The 21,248-nt window shown below is 48.5% G+C and overlaps 1 protein-coding gene across 1 annotated transcript; it reads left to right on the top strand.

The window, feature by feature from the left end:
• The first annotated feature begins 372 nt into the window (after positions 1-372).
• UAP1L1 (UDP-N-acetylglucosamine pyrophosphorylase 1 like 1) lies at positions 373-20,448 on the top strand. Its single transcript, XM_030000558.2, has 9 exons — positions 373-688; positions 8,530-8,734; positions 10,460-10,635; positions 12,370-12,542; positions 13,372-13,565; positions 14,403-14,543; positions 16,125-16,310; positions 17,073-17,139; positions 18,120-20,448. The coding sequence occupies exons 1-9, from the start codon at positions 412-414 to the stop codon at positions 18,204-18,206; spliced, it is 1,506 nt and encodes a 501-aa protein (XP_029856418.1). The 5' UTR covers positions 373-411; the 3' UTR covers positions 18,207-20,448.
• Positions 20,449-21,248: the final 800 nt, after the last annotated feature.

Below are 21,248 nucleotides of genomic sequence, written 5' to 3'. Positions count from 1 at the left end.
CCGAGGTCCCAGCGCCAACGCCCCCGGGGGCCCCGTCAGATACCCCCTCAGCAGCCGAACGAACGGCGCGGCCCACTGCAGAAAGATGCCCTGGCCGGGTGCCACCTGCCGCGCCCGCACGAGGCTGCGGGCTGTGAATTCGGCCGAGGGCAGCCGGCCTCGCAGGGCAGGGCCCCCGCGGTGGCGGAGGACGGCGGGGTCCTGCGGGTCCGAGGAAGGAGCCGAACGCGGGAGGCGCACGTCGCACCGGGTGAGAGCGCGGGGCCGAGCGGGCGGCGGGCCGCCAGCTGCGGGGGGCGGGGCAGCGGCTCCGGGGGGCGGCCCCGCCGTGACCCCGCCCGGCCCCGCCCCTCGGGGCCGGCCCCGCCCTGCCCGGTCCCGCCGGCGGGCAGAGGCTGGCGGTGCGGCGCCATGGCGCCGCCCGAGGAGGCGCGGGCGCGGCTGGCGCGGTGCGGGCAGAGCCACCTGCTGCGCTTCTGGGCCGAGCTGGGCCCGGCGCAGCGCGCGGCGCTGCTGGCGGCGCTGCCGCCGGGCCTGGGCGAGCACTGCCGGCTGGCGGCGGCTGCCGGGGCCCGCCAGCGGGGGCCGCCGGAGCGCCTGGACGGCCGGATGGAGCCGCTCCCCGGCCGGCTGCTGGGCAGCGCCCGCCGCAGCGGCCCCGCCGCGCTGGAGCGCTGGGAGGCGGAAGGTGAGCGGGGCGCGGGGCCGCCCGCGCCGTCCCGGAGCTGGGGGGGGGGGGTGCCCGGGGCCCTGTCCCTGGCCCTCGGTGCGCCCCTCCGGCTCTCGCCCCTTCCGCCCGGGGGCCCCGGAGGGCGGCCGGGGCGAGGGCTGGAGCGGGGGTCGCGGGGGCGTCCGTCCCGGCGCTCCCGGCGGGTTGCTCGGCGCGGCCCTCCTGCGAGTCGGTGCCAAAAGCATCGAGCCTCGTCCTAAAAGCCAGCCGGCGCGGGCCTATAAACTGACGGAGCGCGGCCCGGCGCCAGCGGGAACGGGCCAGGCCGGCTGGATCCGGCCCTTGGCCGGGGCCCTGCCCCGCTGCGAGGCGCGGGGCGGGCCGGGCGCGTCCCGGCCGCATCCCGCAGAGCCTCGACCGACGCGGAGACCGGGGCTGTTCCCGGCGGGATCCCCGGGGCAGAGCCCGGTGCCCTGCCGTGTCACCTTGCAGCCGTCAGCCTGCGCAGCGGCACCGTGTCTTGTAGGGGGGTTTGGTGTCGGGCAGGGGGGAGGTGAGCCCAAGCCAAGGGTGACGGCGAGGCTGGCAGGGCGGAGAGACATTTGGGGTTACGGCTGCACCGCCGGGCCCTGGGAGCCGGCAGCTGGCCGCCTGTGGTGCGGCAGGGACTGTGGAGGCGCTTTGGGGCCGAGATGTTGAATTTTCACTCTTAGGTTTTAAATGCAGCGGGTGAGGCTGGAGGGCATGTGGTGGTGGGACACAGGCTAACGCTGTGCCTCGTTGGTGGAGGTGAAGTCCCCGGGGAGGGTGGGAGCAGAGAGTTTGCGTTGCTGCCAAAATAATAGGGAGCTGCGTCGGGGCACGCGGGCGATCTCCCAGAGTACTTTAGGATGCAAAGGCAGGTGTCGTGCTGGCAGGCCTGTCCAGGCTGTGCCACGTGTGGTGCAGGAGGGAGGTGGGGTCTGGGAGCAGAGCAGGTGGGTAGTGTGGAAGAAGCCCAGGAAGGCCCAGCATCCAGGTTTTTTGGAGCCCGGTAGATGCTGCTGGCTTTCCCTGGTCACCCCATGGGCATGTGAAAGATGGGGGGGTGATGGGGGAGGCAGTGGCTGGATGTGGGGTGCTCTATTTATTTACAAAGGTTCAGATGTGTCTCCCCTCCTTCTTTATAAAAGATAACAGCACTGTTAAAAAACAATCATAACAAAAAAAGAAGCCAGAAAAAAACAGCTGTAGTCGGAGAGACACTTGCCTATGTTGTGACAAGCGTGCGCACAGCCTTGACCTAAACCTGCAAGCAAAGAGGTGGGGATGGGTGGGCAGGGGAGTAAAAATTTCCAAACAAAAGCAAAAATAGAAGCAGTGTGGTCACAGGGCAGAGGAGCTTTTCTGCCGCGTCAGACTCCGCTGATGGGGCTGAGTGGTGACAGAGGGAGCGGGAGGAAACTGGTGACCCAGGGGCCACATGTGCTTGATCCAGCCAGGGTTTCCACCAGCTGTGCTCGCGTGTACAGCCGAACAGAGGAGGGTGTCAGCACTCGGCCGGCACCACGGTGGCCACCCAGATGTAACCGATGGAATGGTGGTCACTGCCTCTTGCTTGAGGGTGTTGTGGTAAGGAGGAAGGGAACCCGTGGGTTCTAGAGGCAGATGGGTCTATGTCAGGGCTGCGCAGTTAAATTAACAATTTTACCAAACTAGGTCCTTTGTCTTCTGCCCTGCCAGGCCAGTGAGGAGCTGGCATATCTGCTTTGTGCCACCATCTGCAGCAGGGAAGGGAAGGGAAACTGTGCGGGGCTGGCCTTGCTTGCTGTGAGCAATGCTTGCAGGAGTCCAGAAGGTCTGGTGTGTTTGGGACCACCGGCACCGTGCACAAATCACCTGTCCCTGAAGTCCGGATGGCCCTGAGCCACATCAGTCCTGCAGGCAGTTTCTACCAGAAGAGGGGGACGTGGTTCTTCTGATTCCCTTTGGTTTGTTTTTATGGTCCAGTTTAATGCTGGAGATGGGAATCAGCCCTTGGTTTTTTTTCCTGGGGGAGGGCAATCAGGAGCGAGACTTTGTGCCGCTGAACCTGGGCTGCACTGGTGTTCCGTCTGTCCCTGTGGACATGGCCTCATCCCTGGGAGCGTCCTCGTGCCCCTGCATGGCATTTCCAAGTGGAGCCAATGTCGTCGGCGCAGGCTTTGCAGGGATTGTGGGTCCCTGAGGGGATGCAGGGTCCGAAAGGCTCTTGTTTCCAGTGAGCTGCTTCTGGTGTTGAGCTGGACGAGAGCAGAGTGAGCAGTCCCAACCTGCTGCCCAATGTCCCCAAGGCTGCACAGCTGATACAGCCCTTGGCTGCAGGGTTGGGGTCACCCCTGAGCTGAGCTCATCTGTGCTCTGTCCACAGGTGTCTGAGTTCCCAGCAGCTCCCACCTGCAGTGTGTCCTCTGCAAAGACTGAACAGCTGAAATGATGTCTCCTCCTTTCCCCTTCCCCCTTTTTTGTGATTAAAAAAATGATGGTTAAAAGAATCAGGCAACTGTGTCTTGTAAACACCCAAGATATTTTTTAATACTTAAAAAAAATAGTTAATAGTTAAAAAAAAAAAGTATCATTCTTATTGTCACTGAGATGACAAAACCTAGCCTGGTCAGATTTGCTTTCAGATCTTAAACAAAAACATTAAACACAAAAATGTGATCGCATTTTCTAGGCAGCCTTAGGGATCATGGTATAAATCAAGCACAGACACATTTACATTCTGTAAATGTTTTATTAATGAAATCTAAGTCTTGGGCATGGGCCGCAGTGTAGCTCCCATTTCATCAGAGGGTTTGATGAGCTGTTCTGGTTATTTGACTGCCCTGCAGAATTGAGGATTTGGGATTTTTTGCTTTATTCTTCTCTTGCTGATTGCTGTTGTAATCAGGCTGATGCACCTGTTCTGCAGGAGAATTCAGTCTGTTCTTGCAAAATCAATCTGTTCTTCCTGCAAAATCTATTTTTGTTTTTTTATTTTCTATGCAAAATAAGACTTACTGCAGCATTAGTGGGTATCTAACAGCCAACACATCTTCCTTTTTTTGTTTGGTTGAGCTGTTTCTATTTCATATGCTGCAGAAGATAAGGTGGATGTTATTTTAAGAGGGATAAATATTTCCATTTGCTGCAGGAACGTGCAGCAAGATGAGTCAGTTGTTATCAACTTCAGTCATAAACATTAGTAGTTTTACAGTTGGGAAGTGAGAGCAGACCTACTTACTCAGATTTTTTGGGGATACTCGTTTTCATAGCGACCTAAGATCAGAAACTTGGAAAAACTCTCTGGTAGTTGTAGGGTTGCATTGTAAATACTGGGAATGCCATAAATGGTGGGACAGGGAGTCCCCTTGCCGGGTTGTTCATGTGTGCCATGGTCAGCTCTCTCCTGGGAATATGGCCCCATCAGTCTGCTGGATTTTGGTAAGAGAACGACACTGATGTTATCAGTGGTATTGCTTTGGACTCAGGTTCACCCTGCTTAGGTCGAGGTTTCAGTCCCCTTAGTGAGAGGCCCCTCTGGGAGGTGGGTGTAAGATGCCAAATCACCCTTGGGCAGATCCCACCCTCTCGTCACTGCATGGAAAACTTTTGAGAATTGCCAACTCCTCTGGGACATGCCCATTTCAGTGGGGTGATGCCAGCCCTGGCACCCTTGAGTTGTGGCCAAGGATCGCAGCTGCTTGTGCTGGATGGTGCACAACAAAGTGGGGCCTCGCAGGCTTTTCCGATACAGCGTTTGCTCCAGAGCTTCATGTGAGTGATGCCCCTTGGTCACAGTCTATTGCTGTGCATAAACCTCTAATCTGAGATCAGTGGGATGTGGTCTGTTGCATCAGGACCAGAGTGTGCATGTCAGTGTGAGCCCAGTGGTGCCATGGTGGGGATGGAGCGGGGCGAGTGCCTGATTTGGTCCACTGGTGGATGAATCTCAGTTGCATCCCAAAGCAGCACCCCTTGTGCTGCAGCAACTGAGACCAGCAAATGCTGAGTTCAGACCTCAGACAGCTTTGTTTTAAATTAATGTGAAATACTTTAGCTCAAGCTGTTTCAGTTCTAGATTATTTAGGGTTTTAAAAATGTTTTTATTGCCCATTTGAAACAGAACAGTTTGGAAGTGTCCTGCAGGGGAACTTTTTTAGATTTTTTTTTTCTTCTTTTTTTCTTCTCCCCACCTCCATAAATTCTTCCCTCAATTTTTCTTTTTCCACTGGGACATTTTGGGTCAGGTTTGGTGGAAGGAGCCCGCCGGCCTGGCACGGTGCTGCTCTGGTGCTGCCCTGCTCACATATGCGAGGCCAAGCAGAGAAGCACTCCCTGCCCCAGCCCTGCAGTAAGGCAAGGCTTAGGTAAGGATGAGCACTAATGACTACTCGGCTTTGGAGCACGGGGGAGTGCTGTGTGGATGGAGGCAGTTGATGGAGGTAGGCAATGAATGTGCTGCAGCTGCACTGTGACTCAGTGCCTCGCTCTGCCTGGTTGGTGTTATCCATGCAGAATCCCTACCTGGAGCAGTCCTGAGTGGGATGTGGCTGGGTACTTTGATTTTACTAACCATGTGCCTTAGCCTTTTTCTGAAGTTGAAAGCTGTTCAGATCTTTAGAGAGCTTCAGGTTTGCTTTCTTGGGGGACTGCTGGCCTTCTTGATGCCGGAGGAAGGTTGTGTGTTTCCTTTCGGGTTGCTGCCCTTGTGACCCTCCTAACTGGTGCTGTGGGGCACTGGTGTGGCACAACTGGTGCAGTTGTGAACGAGCCGGGTATTGCTTGCATCCTGAGGAGCAAGTAGCTGGAGCCAACTGGATGGTGACATGTGTATCTCTCTCTCTCTCTCTCTCTCACGGTCTTTGCTCCTCTGCCCAGTAGGATGTGCTCACTGGGCTTGCTGGCCCTGCACAGCTGCATGTGGCGGTCTCACGCTGCTGTCTGGTGGTACCCATTCAGCCCTCGGTGGCTGTGACATGGTGACATTCAGAGCCCTTCCCATCGGCAGGTCTCCGGGCCTGTGTCCATCTGCTGGGGGTTTTAAATGTGGTTGGGAATCACTGGAGAGTGACTCATTCAGTGTCATCTTTGGCCGTAGGAATGACAGCAAGTACACTCTTGCCAGTGTTCATGGCCAAGGGCTTTTCTTTGCTCAGACACTGCTATTTATCTTGCTTTATGAGAGGCTTATAGTTACTGTGGAGAGGCCAAGATTAAGCTTGCTCAGGGATAGATTGGCCAAGTGAGAGGCGTTTCCTTGCGGAGCAGTGAATCAGCTCCCTGTGCTGGTTGAGCGCAGCAGGACCATGACAGTTGTTATTCCTTTTCCTGGGAAAAAGCAGGGGAAGGGAATGGGCAGAATCTGTGCAACCATGTCCTCACTTGTGGTAACGCTCACTGCTTCAGCTACAGCCCTCACTGTCCTCTCCCTGCCCTGCCACAGGACAGGGGGTGGCTGCCATGTCAGAGTCACCCAAACCAAAGAGTTTGGCTTTGGTTTCTAACTGCAGTCGTTTTCCCTTCCTCTCCCCATTGGTAATTTTGTCATCGCGGCTGACCCCTCCACTGGCTTGTAATTCCTCCCTGCGTCATCCCGCGGTCGTTGCTCCAAGGCACGGGTGCAAGCAGAGGCAATGGTGAGGCTTGTCCTGGTAGGGATGTGGACTCAAGGGCCAGCTGGGACCCAAGCAGCCCTGGCTAGCCTGGTGCTGAGCGGGCTGTTGGTTTGCTGAATCTCTTGTCTGTGTAGGGAGGAGAGAGAAGGGAAAGGAGAGGGGGCTAATAGGAAAGAAGGTTTTACCAGGTTTGTGTTCCCCAGGGCTGTGTGGCTGCAGCGAGCCAGGCTTGTGTGCAAAGCATGGGTCTTGCCCGCATGCTTCCCTCCTGCACGAGTTTGCTGCCTCTGTGCCAGGTCCCGGTGAGGGGACAGCCACCACCCGAGCCAGGGCACTGAGAGGCCTGGAGCCATGCTCCTGCGGCCCTTCGCTTGGGTGCTTCCCTTCTCCTGTGACGGTGCTGTGTGCTAACAGCCTGTTGAGCACGCAGCGGCAAACCATGTGCCGGGGTTGGGAGCAAGTTATAGTGGCGTAACTAATAACCAAGACCCCCTGCTTTGTGCTTTAAGTCTTTTGTGATGGGAAGTTTGGTAAAGATGTAGAGGAGCCAGCCATTAATTGCTTGTGGTTTGCTGCGTAAAATTAAGCTTATTTTATTTGCATTGCCATATAGTTCACCCAGTGCTATTGTCTGTGCCTTTTAAATTTTAAGCTTAAACCCATTCAAGCTTCCCCCTCTATCCAAGCACCTCCTGAAACTTTGAAATCCCAAGACTTCCACCTTCAGCACAGGTTTCCCTGTAGAGAGCTCTCCTAGTCCCACTTGGAGCATGAGGGTGGACTGCGGATCTCCAGAGGTGGCTTCCAACCAACACTTCAGCGGTTCAGTGAACTCAAAGGCTCACTCTGCAGCAAAGCGATGGCAGGGCTGCATAACCGGCTTCCTTCAGTGTGCCTGAGTGGGCATTACCAGCCTTTTTGGAAGGGGTATATTTAGGCAGAAATATTGTGTTACTGCTGTGGGGGGACTGAAACTTGTAAGCATGGGGAAGTCAATAGGATTACCACAGTGTCATGGATGATTTATGTCTGTTTTTATTGCTGAAAGCTAGAGTTTTGAATGGAATTAAAACCAAGCCAGGTTGTTAGAGCAGCAATTAGCAGCAATTTTCCCTCTCTTGCTCATTTAAACAGCCAATTATTTAAAAGTGAGCATAAAAACAATCCCATTTTTCTTCTAATTCAGTGTCTTTGGTCCCTGTGTCTTTCAGTCCAAGTCAGGAATTTTTTAGTCCCAGATGTGGTTAAAGTTGGGTGTTTGTCTTCTCCTTGGAGGTTGGGGTGAGGCATGGGCTGTCCTGGACTGTGGGGAGCAGTGGCAGGCTCGGCAATATGCGGTAGGTTGCAAAAAGCTCTGATAGCTGCCATACAGCAGCAGAGCTGTGGCTTTTGACCTGGGCAGTCCCAGAGCTCACTGCATTCCTGGAGGAATGCAAAGTGTTCCATAAGGAAAAATCTTTCTCATGGTTGTCAGTCATTACTGTGATGCTGGCTTGAGAAAAGGCAGGGAACAAAGACTGTGAATGAGCTGGGTGTTTATTATGTGGTCTGTTTCTTCCCCAAGGTCTGGACTTCCCTGGTTTGTTGGGAGAAATGATATTGTTTTTAATTAGATTGTGGGAGTTGTGGCTTCTGCAGGCTTGGCTGTGTTATTTAGTCCTGACTGCAGCCGAACAGAAGCTGTAGCACAAGTACAGCTAGTTGATAAAGGCAGATTCCAGAAGTGCCAATGCTTTGCTGAAGATGACAAGACTTCACTTCTTTGGGATGTAGAAATGTTGGTGATAAGGGATCTCAGGAGGTCTCTAGTCCAACCCCTATTTGGAACAGGACCATACCCAGCCCTAGGTCAGGTCAGCTATGGCTTTATCAAAGTAAGCCTTGAAAACCTTAAGGAACATCCCCCACCTCTCTGGATATCTCTTCCAGTGCTGCACCACCTTCCTTGTAGAGTTTTTATCCTAATATCCAGTTTGAACCTTCTAAGCTGCAACTCATGGCTGTTCCTGTTTTTACACCATCTGCTGCTTTAGGTGAGGAAACTGCTGCATCAAAATGCTGAAATTAATTTTTTCATATTGTGTGCAGCATCATATTTCTCTCTGAACTGCCAGCAGTGGGCATTGAACTGGCAGCTTCTGGCTGTTGCCTAAGCTCTGCAGAAAGGCTCAGGAGAAGAGCATGCGGTGTTGATTGCTTTTGTGATTCTTATGTTCCCTTGGGGTTCTTTCTCCTGTTCAGGCTTGCATCAGATCTCGCAGAACAAGGTGGCAGTGTTGCTCCTGGCTGGAGGACAAGGAACTCGCCTGGGAGTGAGCTATCCCAAGGGCATGTACAACGTGGGGTTGCCTAGTGGCAAGACCTTGTATCAGATCCAAGCAGAAAGAATCCGCAAAGTGGAGCAGCTCGCTGGCCAGAGACACCACTGCAAGTGTGCTATCCCCTGGTAGGTGATCTGGAGCCACAGACCTGCTGTGCAGCAGGGGTCTTTGCGTTGCATCTTGTCTACATTGTATTCTAGAAGCACTTTGCTGGGTGCTATAGAGACATGTCAGGGGAGAGCCTTTTGTCAGCAGGATTTGTGATGCCAGCAGCTGGAGGAGGGTGCACAGGGACAGGAAGTGGCAGGTCCGTGTCTGCAGACCTGAGGGACTGAGCACTGCACTTGAATCCCTGGCTGCTACCCTACCTGCTGTACCATGCTGTCTTTCAAGCATAGTCCCTGACAACTCTATAAACAACACTTTTCAGTGCCTGTTTCAGATGCTTCACAAGAGATTTTATCTGTTTGTGCTGTGCTTTCTCAGGTTCCTGCATGAAGGGAGAGTTTGCCTAGAGCTCACCTTCCAAGACCCTTTGCCTCCCCTTGCCCGCAATTTCTGCCACAGCAAAAAAACGCTTCCCCTCGCAGTAGTAAATGCTTGTCGTGCTCCATTTTCAGGCCACCTCCTGCTGTAGTTGTTTACAGCTGGCTGCTCTCTCTCCTGGCTGCTCCTAGCTTTCAAAAGGCTTCAAAAGAGACTAGCTCTGTGCAAGGAGCAAAATATGGATTCCCTATGGGACATGGTGGGTGAGAGAGGGGAAGGTGCTGCAGCATGCTTCTGGGAATGTTTTCTGCTAAGTGTTCTTCATTAGACTATGAAGAGATACCTTTATGAAACCACTGTCTGGTCTAAGCCAGGGTTTGGGAAGAGTGAAGGAGCAGGTGTCTGAGGTCTTCAGAAAACAAGCACATCGTTCTACAGATTGGAGATCAAACGTGATTCGAGTCTGTATCGTGTTTCTTTCTGAAGCCATGCATGCCTGACCTGAATTGCAAATGCCCCATCCCTGGTGCTGCTGGAAGCCAGGATGGATTATTTGCAGGATGCAGCATCTGCTGATAATGTTTACAGTTCCTCTCCCTGGGTTGAGGAGGCAGTTGGCTGCTGCAGTACACCAGGGGCCAGGCTATGCTGTGCTGCAACGATGTAAGTCGGGGGGTGTGTGAGGTCCAGTCTCTCCTGTGCAAGGGATTGATTCCCCTGGCATGCTGGCAGAGGACCCTGTATACGTATGGCAATAGCTGTTGGAGAATTGCTTGACAGGTAGATGATGAAGATGGCTTTTAGCTACTGTTGAAGGAAGAAATATAGTGAAGGGAGGGACAGCAGCAATGTGGAGCTGGAAGGAGAGGAGGAAACAGAGAAACTTAAGAGAAAAACAAATCATGCAGCCAACATTTGAAAATGCTGCTGTTCGCCTTGGCACAGAAGAGGTGCTGGCAGACTGAGCTGCTGGGTATTCGCAGCTCATTCTCAGCACCTTGTGCTGGTCAATGCTTCTTTAAACACTTAATGTCAGTTTGAATCTAGGGTGAATGAGGCTGTTGTACTGTCCTTTGCCTTGTTTTCCAGCTCATCAGAATATCCAGATGTTGTTCACATTTAGGGAAAGGCTTTTCTGTCCTGGCTGGAGCTAAGCCTGTGGGGAGTATCATGCACAAGACCCTGTGCAGCCTTCCTGTGGGATGAGTTCTGGAGGAGAGCTCTCCTGCTTAGTTGCATACTGCAGGATACTGTAGTGTCTCTCACTTAACACTCTTGGGTTTCCTCCCTTCTGTGTTCCATTTGTAGTTTTGTCTTTCGCTTGTGCTTTTCTTGCTCATTGCTCAGCACCCATTCCTACACAGGTACATCATGACAAGTGAGTTCACGCTGGGGCCGACAGAGGAGTTCTTTGTAGAACACGACTACTTCAACCTGGACAGATCCAATGTGGTCATGTTTGAACAGAGAATGCTGCCTGCTGTCACCTTTGATGGGAAGGCCATCTTGGAGGAGAAGGGGAAAATTGCTATGGCTCCAGGTACCCCGCCGTTCACTCTTACATGGTACAGTAATGTAATATGTGTTGATAATTGATTGCTACTAGCCATCAGCCAGCCTTGGCACACGGAGCAGTCTTTGGAGGTGAGTGTTAATGCTTCTGATTAGTATGGGAGGGTTCAGTTAAATGTTTCAGTCTGGTAATCAAGAGCGTAGCAATCTCTGTTTAGTTCTTGCTGGAGATTTGCCCATAGCACGTGGTTTTTGTCTAAGTCTGGGAGGATTGGCAGGATTAGGAGTGGTACAGCTTCAGGTTAGGAACAACATGTGTCGGCAAGGCTGCTTGTGAGGTCCTTGGGGTGCTGCCTCCCAGGGGTGAAGCTGTCAGGAGCTGGGCTCCCATTCAAGGCTGATAGCTGGAAATGGGTGAAAAAGCAGCAAGAAGATTAACTCTTTCCAAAATGATTGCAATGTCTTACCTAGTTGATACCAAAAAGCCAGTTGAAGAAACTCTCTAAGACTCGTTTTTGAGTTTTAGAAAGCAGGCATTCTTTATTGCAGCGCTGGATGCATGGGGGATAGTTCCACCTAGCGTGCATGCCACAGCTTTAGCCCTAACAGGTTATATAGAATAACTAATTGCATATTAGTCAGATTAGTATACATAAAAATAATGGCAACTGATTATCTTAGTACTGCCTACTGCAATGAAGGATCCATTTGAGTCGAAGGGCTGCTTTTGCGACCACCAATCCATTTGAAGTTCTTGTTGGCTGTCCTTGAAGTCTTTATTCTTGTCCTTGTTCTTTGATCTTGAAGCTTAATGCAGCTTCAATCACATGTGGTCAGTTTCAACATTGTTCTCATCTAGTGTACAGGAACATTTAGTCATAAGAGCAAAGACCTGCAAAACTTATGAGTAACTACCTCTACTAGTTAATTGCTTGGCTATACTTTTGTCTATTGTTTCAATCATAGTGTTAGTATAAGATTTCTAATAATTATTTACCAAATCTCACTTTTACAGTCGCCTAGTAGCAAACCAGTTTCCACAGCTGGTACAAAATATTAAAACCATCAAAATATTTAGACATACGATACAGAATGTATGGAAATATGCTATCATAGTAAAGTTCTCCTCTTAACCTGGACATGGTAAGAGACTCGGTGAAGGCAGCCTGGTCAGGGCCATATTGCAGTGATGCGGTTTTGCGGCTGCAGAGTGGTTTTCCTGAGCTGACAGGGGTGTCAAAGCAGGAACCATGAAAGGGTGATCTGTGATGAACAAACGTGCAGGTGTCTTTTGTGCAGCTGCAGTTCAAGCCTTTAAAAAGGCATTGGGAAGTTGTGGGGGGAGGATAAACTGAGAATAAGATTTATTTTAGTCTTTTTCTCCAAGCTGAGTTTTAAATGTTTTTGCTCTGCACTGGAAGAGAAGAAATGTAACAGGCTTTTCCCATCCTCTGCATAATGTTTTGTCCTTTAGTGTTTTCCTTCTGAGGATCTTACAAGGCTTCATAAAGTCTTGTAACACTTCTCTGAGGTCCCTCTGGTCCCACTCTACAGGTGAGGGAGGTGAGCTGTGGAGGGGAACAGGCTTGCCTGAACTGTGTGGCAGGTCTGGAAATAAAATCTGATAGCACTGACTCTTGGCTAGAAAGCATTCCCTGCTCTGCTGTTAAAGAAAGTTTGTTCAGGACTTTCAGCTTTTGCGCTGTTAGCTGCAAAACCCCCACTAATTAACCATGGCTTTGTCTTTTCTCTTGCATTATAGATGGCAATGGTGGCTTATATCGAGCTTTGGTGGATAACAAGGTCTTGGATGACATGAAGCAGCGTGGAATCCAGTATGTCCATGTATACTGTGTGGACAATATCCTCGTGAAAATGGCAGATCCAGTCTTCATAGGCTTCTGTGTTTCCAAAGGGGCAGATTGCGGTGCAAAGGTGAGGTGGCAGTAACACTGGGCCATTTCGCCACAGGGAGTTAAAGTCTGATTATGTTCGGAAGCTGCTGGCTAGGGTGAGCTTAGATGAACCAGGGTGTTCAGACCTCTCTCCAACAGCGGCTCACTGCAAGCAGATTTAGAGGAGCTGCTTGGTGCCTGCATTGCATTCAGAATCCCTACCTGTGGGTGTCCTCCTTCACTCATCCCAGAGTACTGTGGAAAATAAACTTCAGTTAGAGCAGGGACTGTAACTGCACAGGAAACTACAAGCTGGAATTGCTTCCCCTTTATGCCCTGCCCTTTCTACAAAGGCACTTGGGCTATCTAGAAGCCATATTGGACTGGGTTGTGTTTTATAAATGCACCTTTAAGTCTAATGGAGGCATTTTTTCTTCCTCACTGGGGAAGATGGGGAATGCCAAACCAGCCTGGTTTTGTCACCCTAAACCAGCAGGTGCCTGAGGAGAGATTTATATTACTTTAATCATTAACACTGTTCAGGTGAACATGGAGCTGAAGGCTAAAGCTGCAAACGTTTTTCATTTAATGCCAGGTCCTAGTCCTTGATAGGAAAAGTGCGCCGCAGTATGCTGATTTCTTTTAACTGGTTTGTCTTCTGAGCAACTGCACAATTAAGCGGTCAAGTACTGGGTTTTTTGCCTGGTTTTTGGGCAAAATGTCCCTCCACCCAGCAGTGCCCGGCCCGTGCTCCTGAGGTGCTGGAAGATCAGCATGCAACAGTCCTGTAGGATCATTTGTACGTGGGATTTGGGATAGTGCTGCGATTTTCTTCCTTTTTATCATAGCACTCTGTCCTGTGGCTGCAGGTGGTGGAGAAGGCCTACCCCACAGAGCCTGTTGGGGTGGTGTGCTGTGTGGATGGGGTCTACCAGGTGGTGGAGTACAGTGAGATCAGCCTGGAGACTGCGCAGCAGCAGAGCCCCGATGGGGGACTGATGTACAGCACTGGCAATATCTGCAACCATTTCTTCACAGTTGAGTTCCTGGAGATGGTGGCCCAGTAAGTTCCAGCAGACCTGCTAGGCAGCTGTGCAGCCCAGAGATGCCTCCAAGAGTGGGTGTTCCTGTTTCCCACTCTGTAATTTCAGTTATGGGTACCTCATGCTCTGCTCTTCACTTCCTCTCTCCTCTGAACAGTTCAAAACAGCTCCGTCCCCTTTCTGACAGCCCCAGCGTGCTCTTTGGGCCTTACCCGGTGAAGAGGCTGTATGCTTTGCTGTAGCTAAATCGATGAAGATATAGCAGTGCATGACCTTCCTGGGCCTGCAAGGGTGAGCAGCCACGTGGGCTGCAGTGTGGTCAGTGATGTGGTTGGTGATGCAGCCCCACACTGAGGATTTTCAGTGGGAATGTCACCCATGCCATCCCTTGGGACAGCAGAGGTTGGGGGAGAGGGTGAAGCTGGGGGAAGACCCTGCTCCTTGGTGTTGGGAGATGGGATGTGATGCTGGGCATTCAGGGAGCAGCTGTACAACCTTCCTGAAGAGCTTGATCCTCCCTTGTGTGAGGGATCTGCTCTGCTCCATTGTCATCCTGGTCAGATAACAATTTGTTACCTTTTTTTATCTCTGCCTGCAATTTCAGTTAAACGCTAGGTCCTCCCTCTTCCTCTTGGTTTACATTGTCATGTCCCACTGGTACAGGGAGTGCTGCTGGCTGGGCTGCTCTGCTTAATGAAGTGTTTCCTGGATGTGACTTGGATCAATTTGGAGAGAGCAACACCCACAACAGTTGAGAGATGACCCAGAGCAGTAATAAGCCATCTGCTTCCCAGAAGTGTACTACTTTCTAATAAGTGCATATGAAAGAAGTGAACTTGTTTCTTCTCCTTTTGCAGGAAATATGAGCCGCAGCTGAGGCATCATGTAGCCATAAAGAAGGTGCCCTACATTGACGAGGAGGGAAATCTGGTAAAACCGCTAAAACCGAACGGGATAAAGCTGGAGAAGTTTGTGTTTGATGTGTTCCAGTTCTCTAAGTTAGTGGCAGACATGATTTAATTTTTTTCCTCCCCTTCTCAATGTTTGTTTGAATGACTGTAGGTTGTAACAGGCATTGCCAGGGAGCATGTGGTTTATGGGTGGCTTGTTAGAAAGGCTGTTGGATCTTCACCAAGCTCTAACACAACAGTAACGGTGCAGGCTCCAAGAGGTGTGGTCACAGGGTGCTCGGCAGCAGCCAGACTTGCTCTGACTGTGCTCCCAGAGCTGTTCGTCCTGCTGAAGATGTGTCGGCTGGCCTCGCCACTGCCAGCCCTGTGAAAGAAAGAAAAAAAGGAAGTCGAACACAAAGCCAACATTTAATACAAGCCCATGTTGGAGTATTCAGACTTGCAAAAATGGGGTCTTTCAGAATTGTGGCTTCCAAGGCAACTGCAGCTCTGGTTACATTTTTGGTGCGTGTTAGCCAGGGCTCAGCTCACGTCCTTTGTGCAGGTTGCAACATGTTGCTTAAGCACCATGGGGCCAGGTTACTGTTGCTGTGGGAACTGTCAGTGTTGACTTGCCAAGCTCTAAAACATAGCTGAGAGTGCTGTGCCATAGTGTTAGTGCAGTCAAGGGTACTTTGTGTTGAGGGAGTGTGGGATTTTAATAATTTAGGAATTTAGCATAAGTGTTCTTATAAAACCTATTTTCCGAGGTCTCGAATTCAGCAGTAAAGATTCTGGTTTAGGCTTAAATAAATGGCAAAAAGAGACCTCAGGCAAACTGAATTGACTTTGGAGATAGTACTTTTCTTTTTAGAGGATTTACTTTAGGATAGAGAGCTCAAGGTTTGAACCATTCTCCATTTCCTGACATGCATTCAGTAAAGAAATATCTTACTAAAGGCAAAACCAGTGTGATGGAAACAGTGCTGACTTCTGAGCTTTGAAAGGACTCATTTGCAAGCAGTGATTCCTTGTGCTTTTTTAGTAATACTGCAAAAACAGCTTGGCAGCTGCTCTTCAGATGTGAAATGCAGAACCACACAGATGCTGCTGTGGGATTTTTTTAATTTGCATTCCCATTTCTGGTAAACAGTTGTACTTAACATTCAGCTGTGAATCCTCTGATATTGCTTGTTCATCCCTGGGAACTGGTGTCCTCAGTTGATCCTTGCCTACGGACTCCCAGGTGGAGTGGCTATTTCTTGGAGCAGGGGTGCAGTGCTCTGAATTGAGGCACACAGCTTGGCACTGTGTTTGAGCTCTCCATCCTGCCATGCTCTTAGCTGAGATTTTTTGTCCATGAGCCTCCCAGTGCCTGGAGAGGTTTCTGTGGGATCTCTGCTGAACTGTTGCTTTTCCTCACCTGTTCACAGCTCTGGAGGGTTGTGAGGCTGCTGTTATGTTCCCAAAGAGACTGGGCTTCTTGTATTTTTCCATTATATAGCCCTGGTACTTCTTTGCTCTTCAGATGGGGGGTGGGCTTTCCTTAGCTTGACTGCCTCAGGCTGCATACATCGCTGTTCCCTAAAATATATATGAGCCTTTACCCATGAAAGCTGTTGTTGCATCAACAGGGCTGATGGCTAGCTTTGTTTTTCATTATCATTGTTTTCTCCTCTTTGCTGGTAGGAATTTTGTGGCATTTGAAGTTTTGAGAGAAGAGGAGTTCTCACCACTAAAAAATGCAGACACAGCTGACAAAGACACTCCTACCACTGCTCGGCAAGCCCTCCTGGCCCAGCATTACCGCTGGGCTCTCAAGGCTGGGGCCAGATTTCTGGATGAAAATGGTTGCAGGATACCAGAGAAACTCAGGTATGAACCTCTGTGACCTTCTCTGCAGCTTCTCTGCCTGTGGCTGCCCAACCATGCCAGCTGGCTAGTGGCATGTACTATGCTCTACAAAACTGGGCATTAGTTTGATCACAGAGTGACTCGGCATGATTTTCATTCAGCTGTTGTTTTCTGAACATGCAGAGTAATGTCTATTACAGCTCCTGCTCCATTAGTGATTGTGAGTGCTCTAGACAGTAATGCACAGTGCTCTGAGGTTCCTGCCCTGGGGGTCATGAGTTGACTCCTCCTATAGCAACTCATTAGGCAGGGGCAACCTTTTCCATCCTTCTGGATTTAGACAGCCCAAGGAATTGTAATTTGTAGTCCTCAGCAGCTTTTCTGAATACAGCCCCAGTGCTTAAAGCCCAGCAAGATTCTCAGGTGGGATTAAGGATCAGCTGTTATAGCAATTACCAATTCAGATACTCTTGCATCACACTGAATGGGAAGCTGCTTTTACTCCATGGGGCTGTTACTTCATCGACTCATAGTTTAATAAACCCACAAGCTGTTCATTTTGCTTGAAAAGCATCTCTGTAAAAGTGATGTTCTTGTTTTGATAAGAAATATTTAGGACCTGCTAATTCCCTTTTATTTTCACACTTTGTGTTCGAATAATGTCTGGTGCATGCGAATGTAACAAATGTCTTATCCTTCTGGATATCCTGTTCTTGATCTTTCGAAGAAGATGCACTGTTTTTTAAGCATAGCAAGAAGTCAATCCTGTGTTCTCTTCTTTAGTCTCTCAGGAACTGAAGATCCTCCGGCTGTGTGTGAGATTTCTCCGTTAGTGTCTTACTTTGGAGAGGTGAGAGTAACTATCGATGCAGGTATTTTTAAGAGTGCAGGTATGCATCTGATTTTCTTCCAAACACAGGGGATGTCTTTAGCCTAGGCTTGCTGAGAAATGGTAAGATCAACGGAACTAGGACTTGGGCTCTGTGTTACGTTCATGGCTCTGCTATGGTTTATTCTTCAGCAGTTTGTTCACTCTCAGCTTTAGCCATCTGTAAAATGACATTTGCAGTGAGGCTGCACAGTTTCATTATCACTCACAAGTACTTTGAGATCTTCTGAATGAAAAGCGCACAATATTCAAATTACAGAATCCATGGGGTCACTGTATTCAGCTGTATGCTAATTTGTGCCCATCTCCCACAGTGGGTGAATACTGAATGAGAAGTGTGATATGTGCATTGGCTTTAGAGAAACCACATCTTAGATTTCTTAAGTTTGTCCGTCTGAAAATAATTGGTCCTGGGAAAGCTGCTTCCATTTAGTAGCGAGAAGAGGAGCTTCCTGTGTTGGACATACAGGGTGAGAAATAGTGGATTGCAGGAGGATATGTGGGCCCTGTGGGGAAGGGCATTCATAAGACTTGACATCTTTGCTAGGTTTCCATGTGCGGATAGTGAACTCATTGCAATCGATGCGTTATAAGAACAAAATGAAAACAAGGCAATTTAAGTTGACTTTTCTTTGCTAGGGTTATTCTAATGTGAGTTAAGGATACATCTTCCCATGCCTGCCCCTCCCCAGGAAGCTTGTTTCTGAGATCCATTGTTTTACAGTTCATCGGTGCCTCTCCTTCATGAACCCCAGGCTTGGGGCTGAAATGCTTTTCATTTCTGTCACTGGAGAAACTATTGCTGTTGTGTGTCCTTCCCATGACCTTTTAACTTTGGGTAGTCAGTGGTTCACTGAGGACATTACGTAGACTTCAAAATAGTGCGGGTAACCAGTCTGATGCATTTACAACCTAACAGTGCTATTTTCACTTGTTCTCAGGGCCTGGAGGCGTACATGAAGAACAAAGACTTCCCTTCTCCCTTTGTGCTCGATGAAAACAAAGCAGAAATGTTAGGAAATTCTTGAAGAGGAGGGAGGCCTTTCCCCCTCAAATCATATCTGTCTGTCAGATCCATTATAAGAACTGACATTATTAAAATGTCAGCTATGAAGTGTTATAAAAAAAATTGCTTTGCAGTATCAGATCAATGCCAAATCCTTGCAGCAGTTGCGTTTACACACATGTGCATGCTCACCAGTTCTGTTTGGTAACTATGAAGGCTGTGCCTTTTACCTCAGTCTGTTTTGTAGACTTGGATGTGAATGAAGATTAATACCTTCCAGGTACCAAACAGATCTTATATTTCTTATTTGCTGTGCATACTAATATGTAGAAGAGCCAGGCAGGGTCTAATAAATCAGATTTGCATTCAAGAAGATTAAATCTCTTCAGTGCCTTGTTAGGTATCTTGTTTGTGCTGGTGGGGTTGGTTGAGGGTTTTTTGGTTTTGTTTTTAAATTGTGTGAACAGCTGAAGAATCAGTTTGATCATCTTTTCCCTAATCTTGTGCTGGTTAGAAGATCCAATTCAGCAACTGCATCCTCTAACCGGATCATACAGAGGAGTCTGCTGTAGGTAGGGATGCCACTGTGCATAAGTGTTGCTTGAGGTTTGGACTCCAAAGCAGAACAGACTAGTTTGCATATCTAGGCTCGCTGGTGCCATTCCAAGAAAACATAAGTAAATATGCAGCTTAGACTGATTGCTTTTTACAGCTGTAGTGACCTGGGTTTTTTTAATTAAAAAGATGAGAAATTTTTTCACAACAACACTCTGCTCTTCCTGTCTATAACAGACATTTATTTTACTTTTCATTTTTCTGGTTAATGTATACCATATCCCTCAAAGCGGACTCCTTTAAAGTATCTGAAAGTAATAAGAGGAACAAATCCTGATGGTAGAATTTAATGCTTAACCAAAACTAAAAAAAGACTTAATCACACTACACAGTACAACACCAGCCTCTGCTGCTACAGTTTCTGGCCAGGTAGTTTTCCAGCACTCTTTCACTTATGAAATAATTCTTTAGATGCCTTCCTTTTAAATATATTACTAAATGTAATGTAAAGTGTCAGCTAATTAAGGATGCTAATTGCCAGAACACGTAGCACGTGAACTCAGCCCTGGCTGAGGGAACCCAGGGTGGCCGTGATCCATTAATGATTGTTTCTGTTCAGCCTTTGGACACTGCCCCAGCAAGCTCGTGCCAGGCGGGCACCTGCCTGCTGCAGAACCTGCGCTGAACACACCAAAGTTGTTTCACCCTTTGTGAGGATGCTTCAGGTGCACTGCTGGGTAGCCTTTGCTTGAGGAGCACTCTATACATTTTCCCCAAATCAGGTGTTAAGGAAGGTGGTGAGGGAGATGCCTTGTCTGGAATGTTATTTCATGCATCTGCTTCTACTGCTGATGCTATTTTTATTAAGCATAAATCTTTTAAATAACTTAAGTGGCTTTCTGTAATTCCTGATTTGAAGCTGTATTCAGAATGTTGGGGAAGTATAAAAATGGCTTTGAGAGTAAATACAGTTTGTAAGTAGGCTCATGTTTTCCAAAGAAAGCATCTAAATGTCAATGGCAGAGTTTTCAGGTATGAAGTGTATCTGCATGCATGTAAGTAATGAGCATTTTGCACGTGCAAACCAGCTAATGACAGGTCTGATTACCTCAGTTTGCATAGGCAGACAGTAATTCCCATTTCTAGTATAAATGAAGCATTTGTCCTTTACAGTCTATTTGTTTTTTGGGTTTTTTTTTTTTTTGCACAGTGTATTATGGGTCATTCCATTCCTGTCAGTCAAGTTTTATATCTGGGAACAAATTGTGTTGCATCTTTGTGAGTATTGCTTGTTGATTCAGGCACACACTCATTTTAAATTGCACCCTGCTATATAAAGAAAGGATATTTCTTTTGCTCTTTCTTAAGTTCTTTCTCTTTTGAAATTTCAGTTCCCATGTGCTTTAATCATGTGTACACTGAGCTGCTGACATGGTTTTTAAAGGTTGTTTTCAAGAAGCTGAATTAGAATGTTGAATGCCTTGTCTGTTGGGTCTTTTTTAATGACTTATCACATTTTAAACTGGAACATAGGAAGAATTTTGAGAGAACTTTAAAAAAAAAAAAAAATTAAATCTGTCCTGTATGTAACAAAGTAATTCTAGTACACATTATGAAATGAAAAAAGTACCTGAAACAAAGGGAGGTCCCATAGTACTCCAGAAACTTTTGGACACCTAAGCATTTTTATAATAAAGATGTTACTGTGATTTCTATGTGTCTGTCTGTGTTTCTTGTCCATGAGGAAAATACACTTGTCTTTGTCCCTACATGTCATGGGTGTTGTCACCACAGCTGCAGGACACTGAGCCAACAGTATCACAGATGGCATGGCTGGAGGCTGCAGTGCCCATGCTTCAGATGTACAGGGGCATGTGGGACTCTGCAGAGGGTAATTCCTGAAGGGGTTTGACACTGTGGGATGTATTTTTTCATCAGAAAACAGAAGACTCTGTTCTTGCCTGCAATCCTGTTAATTTTTTTTTTTTTTTCAAGCTTTTCAACTCAGTTTACTGAGGGGAGGGAGTTTAATTGTGGATGGTGTGTGTTTTTCTTTTATTTAAAGTAGATTTGAGTGATCTGGATCCGAGTCAGGTTTTTTGCAGCTGTTGTGTAGGTAATGAGCACTCACTGTGATGCAACTTTTGCTTGGTTTCCCGTTGACAGGCACTTTTTAAACAGGGCTCTATTTATAGAACAATCAGTAGGGGAGGTTAGTAATTTTTCACAAATGACAGATTGTCCTCTTTTGGGGGTTTAGTGCTGAACCCAGCAAAGGTCAGAAGTAGATATTCTTCCTTCCTTACCTATTTCACCCCATGTTTTTCTCTTGGCACCTGTGTGAAGGCTGCTGGGTTTTTTAATGTGTTTTTAAGCTACATGAATCAGTAATAAATACTAAAAATGAATGCATGCTTCAGGCTTCTGTTAAATTGTTCCTCTGCTTGTTTGTGCAGAGTGTTCATATCTACCAGAATTGTTTGCTTGCTTAGTTTTTTTTAATCATGAA

This window comes from Aquila chrysaetos, chromosome 24 (genome assembly GCF_900496995.4).
Source record: "Aquila chrysaetos chrysaetos chromosome 24, bAquChr1.4, whole genome shotgun sequence".
Classification (NCBI taxonomy): domain Eukaryota; kingdom Metazoa; phylum Chordata; class Aves; order Accipitriformes; family Accipitridae; genus Aquila; species Aquila chrysaetos.
This window is presented reverse-complemented; position numbering and strand designations above follow the sequence as displayed.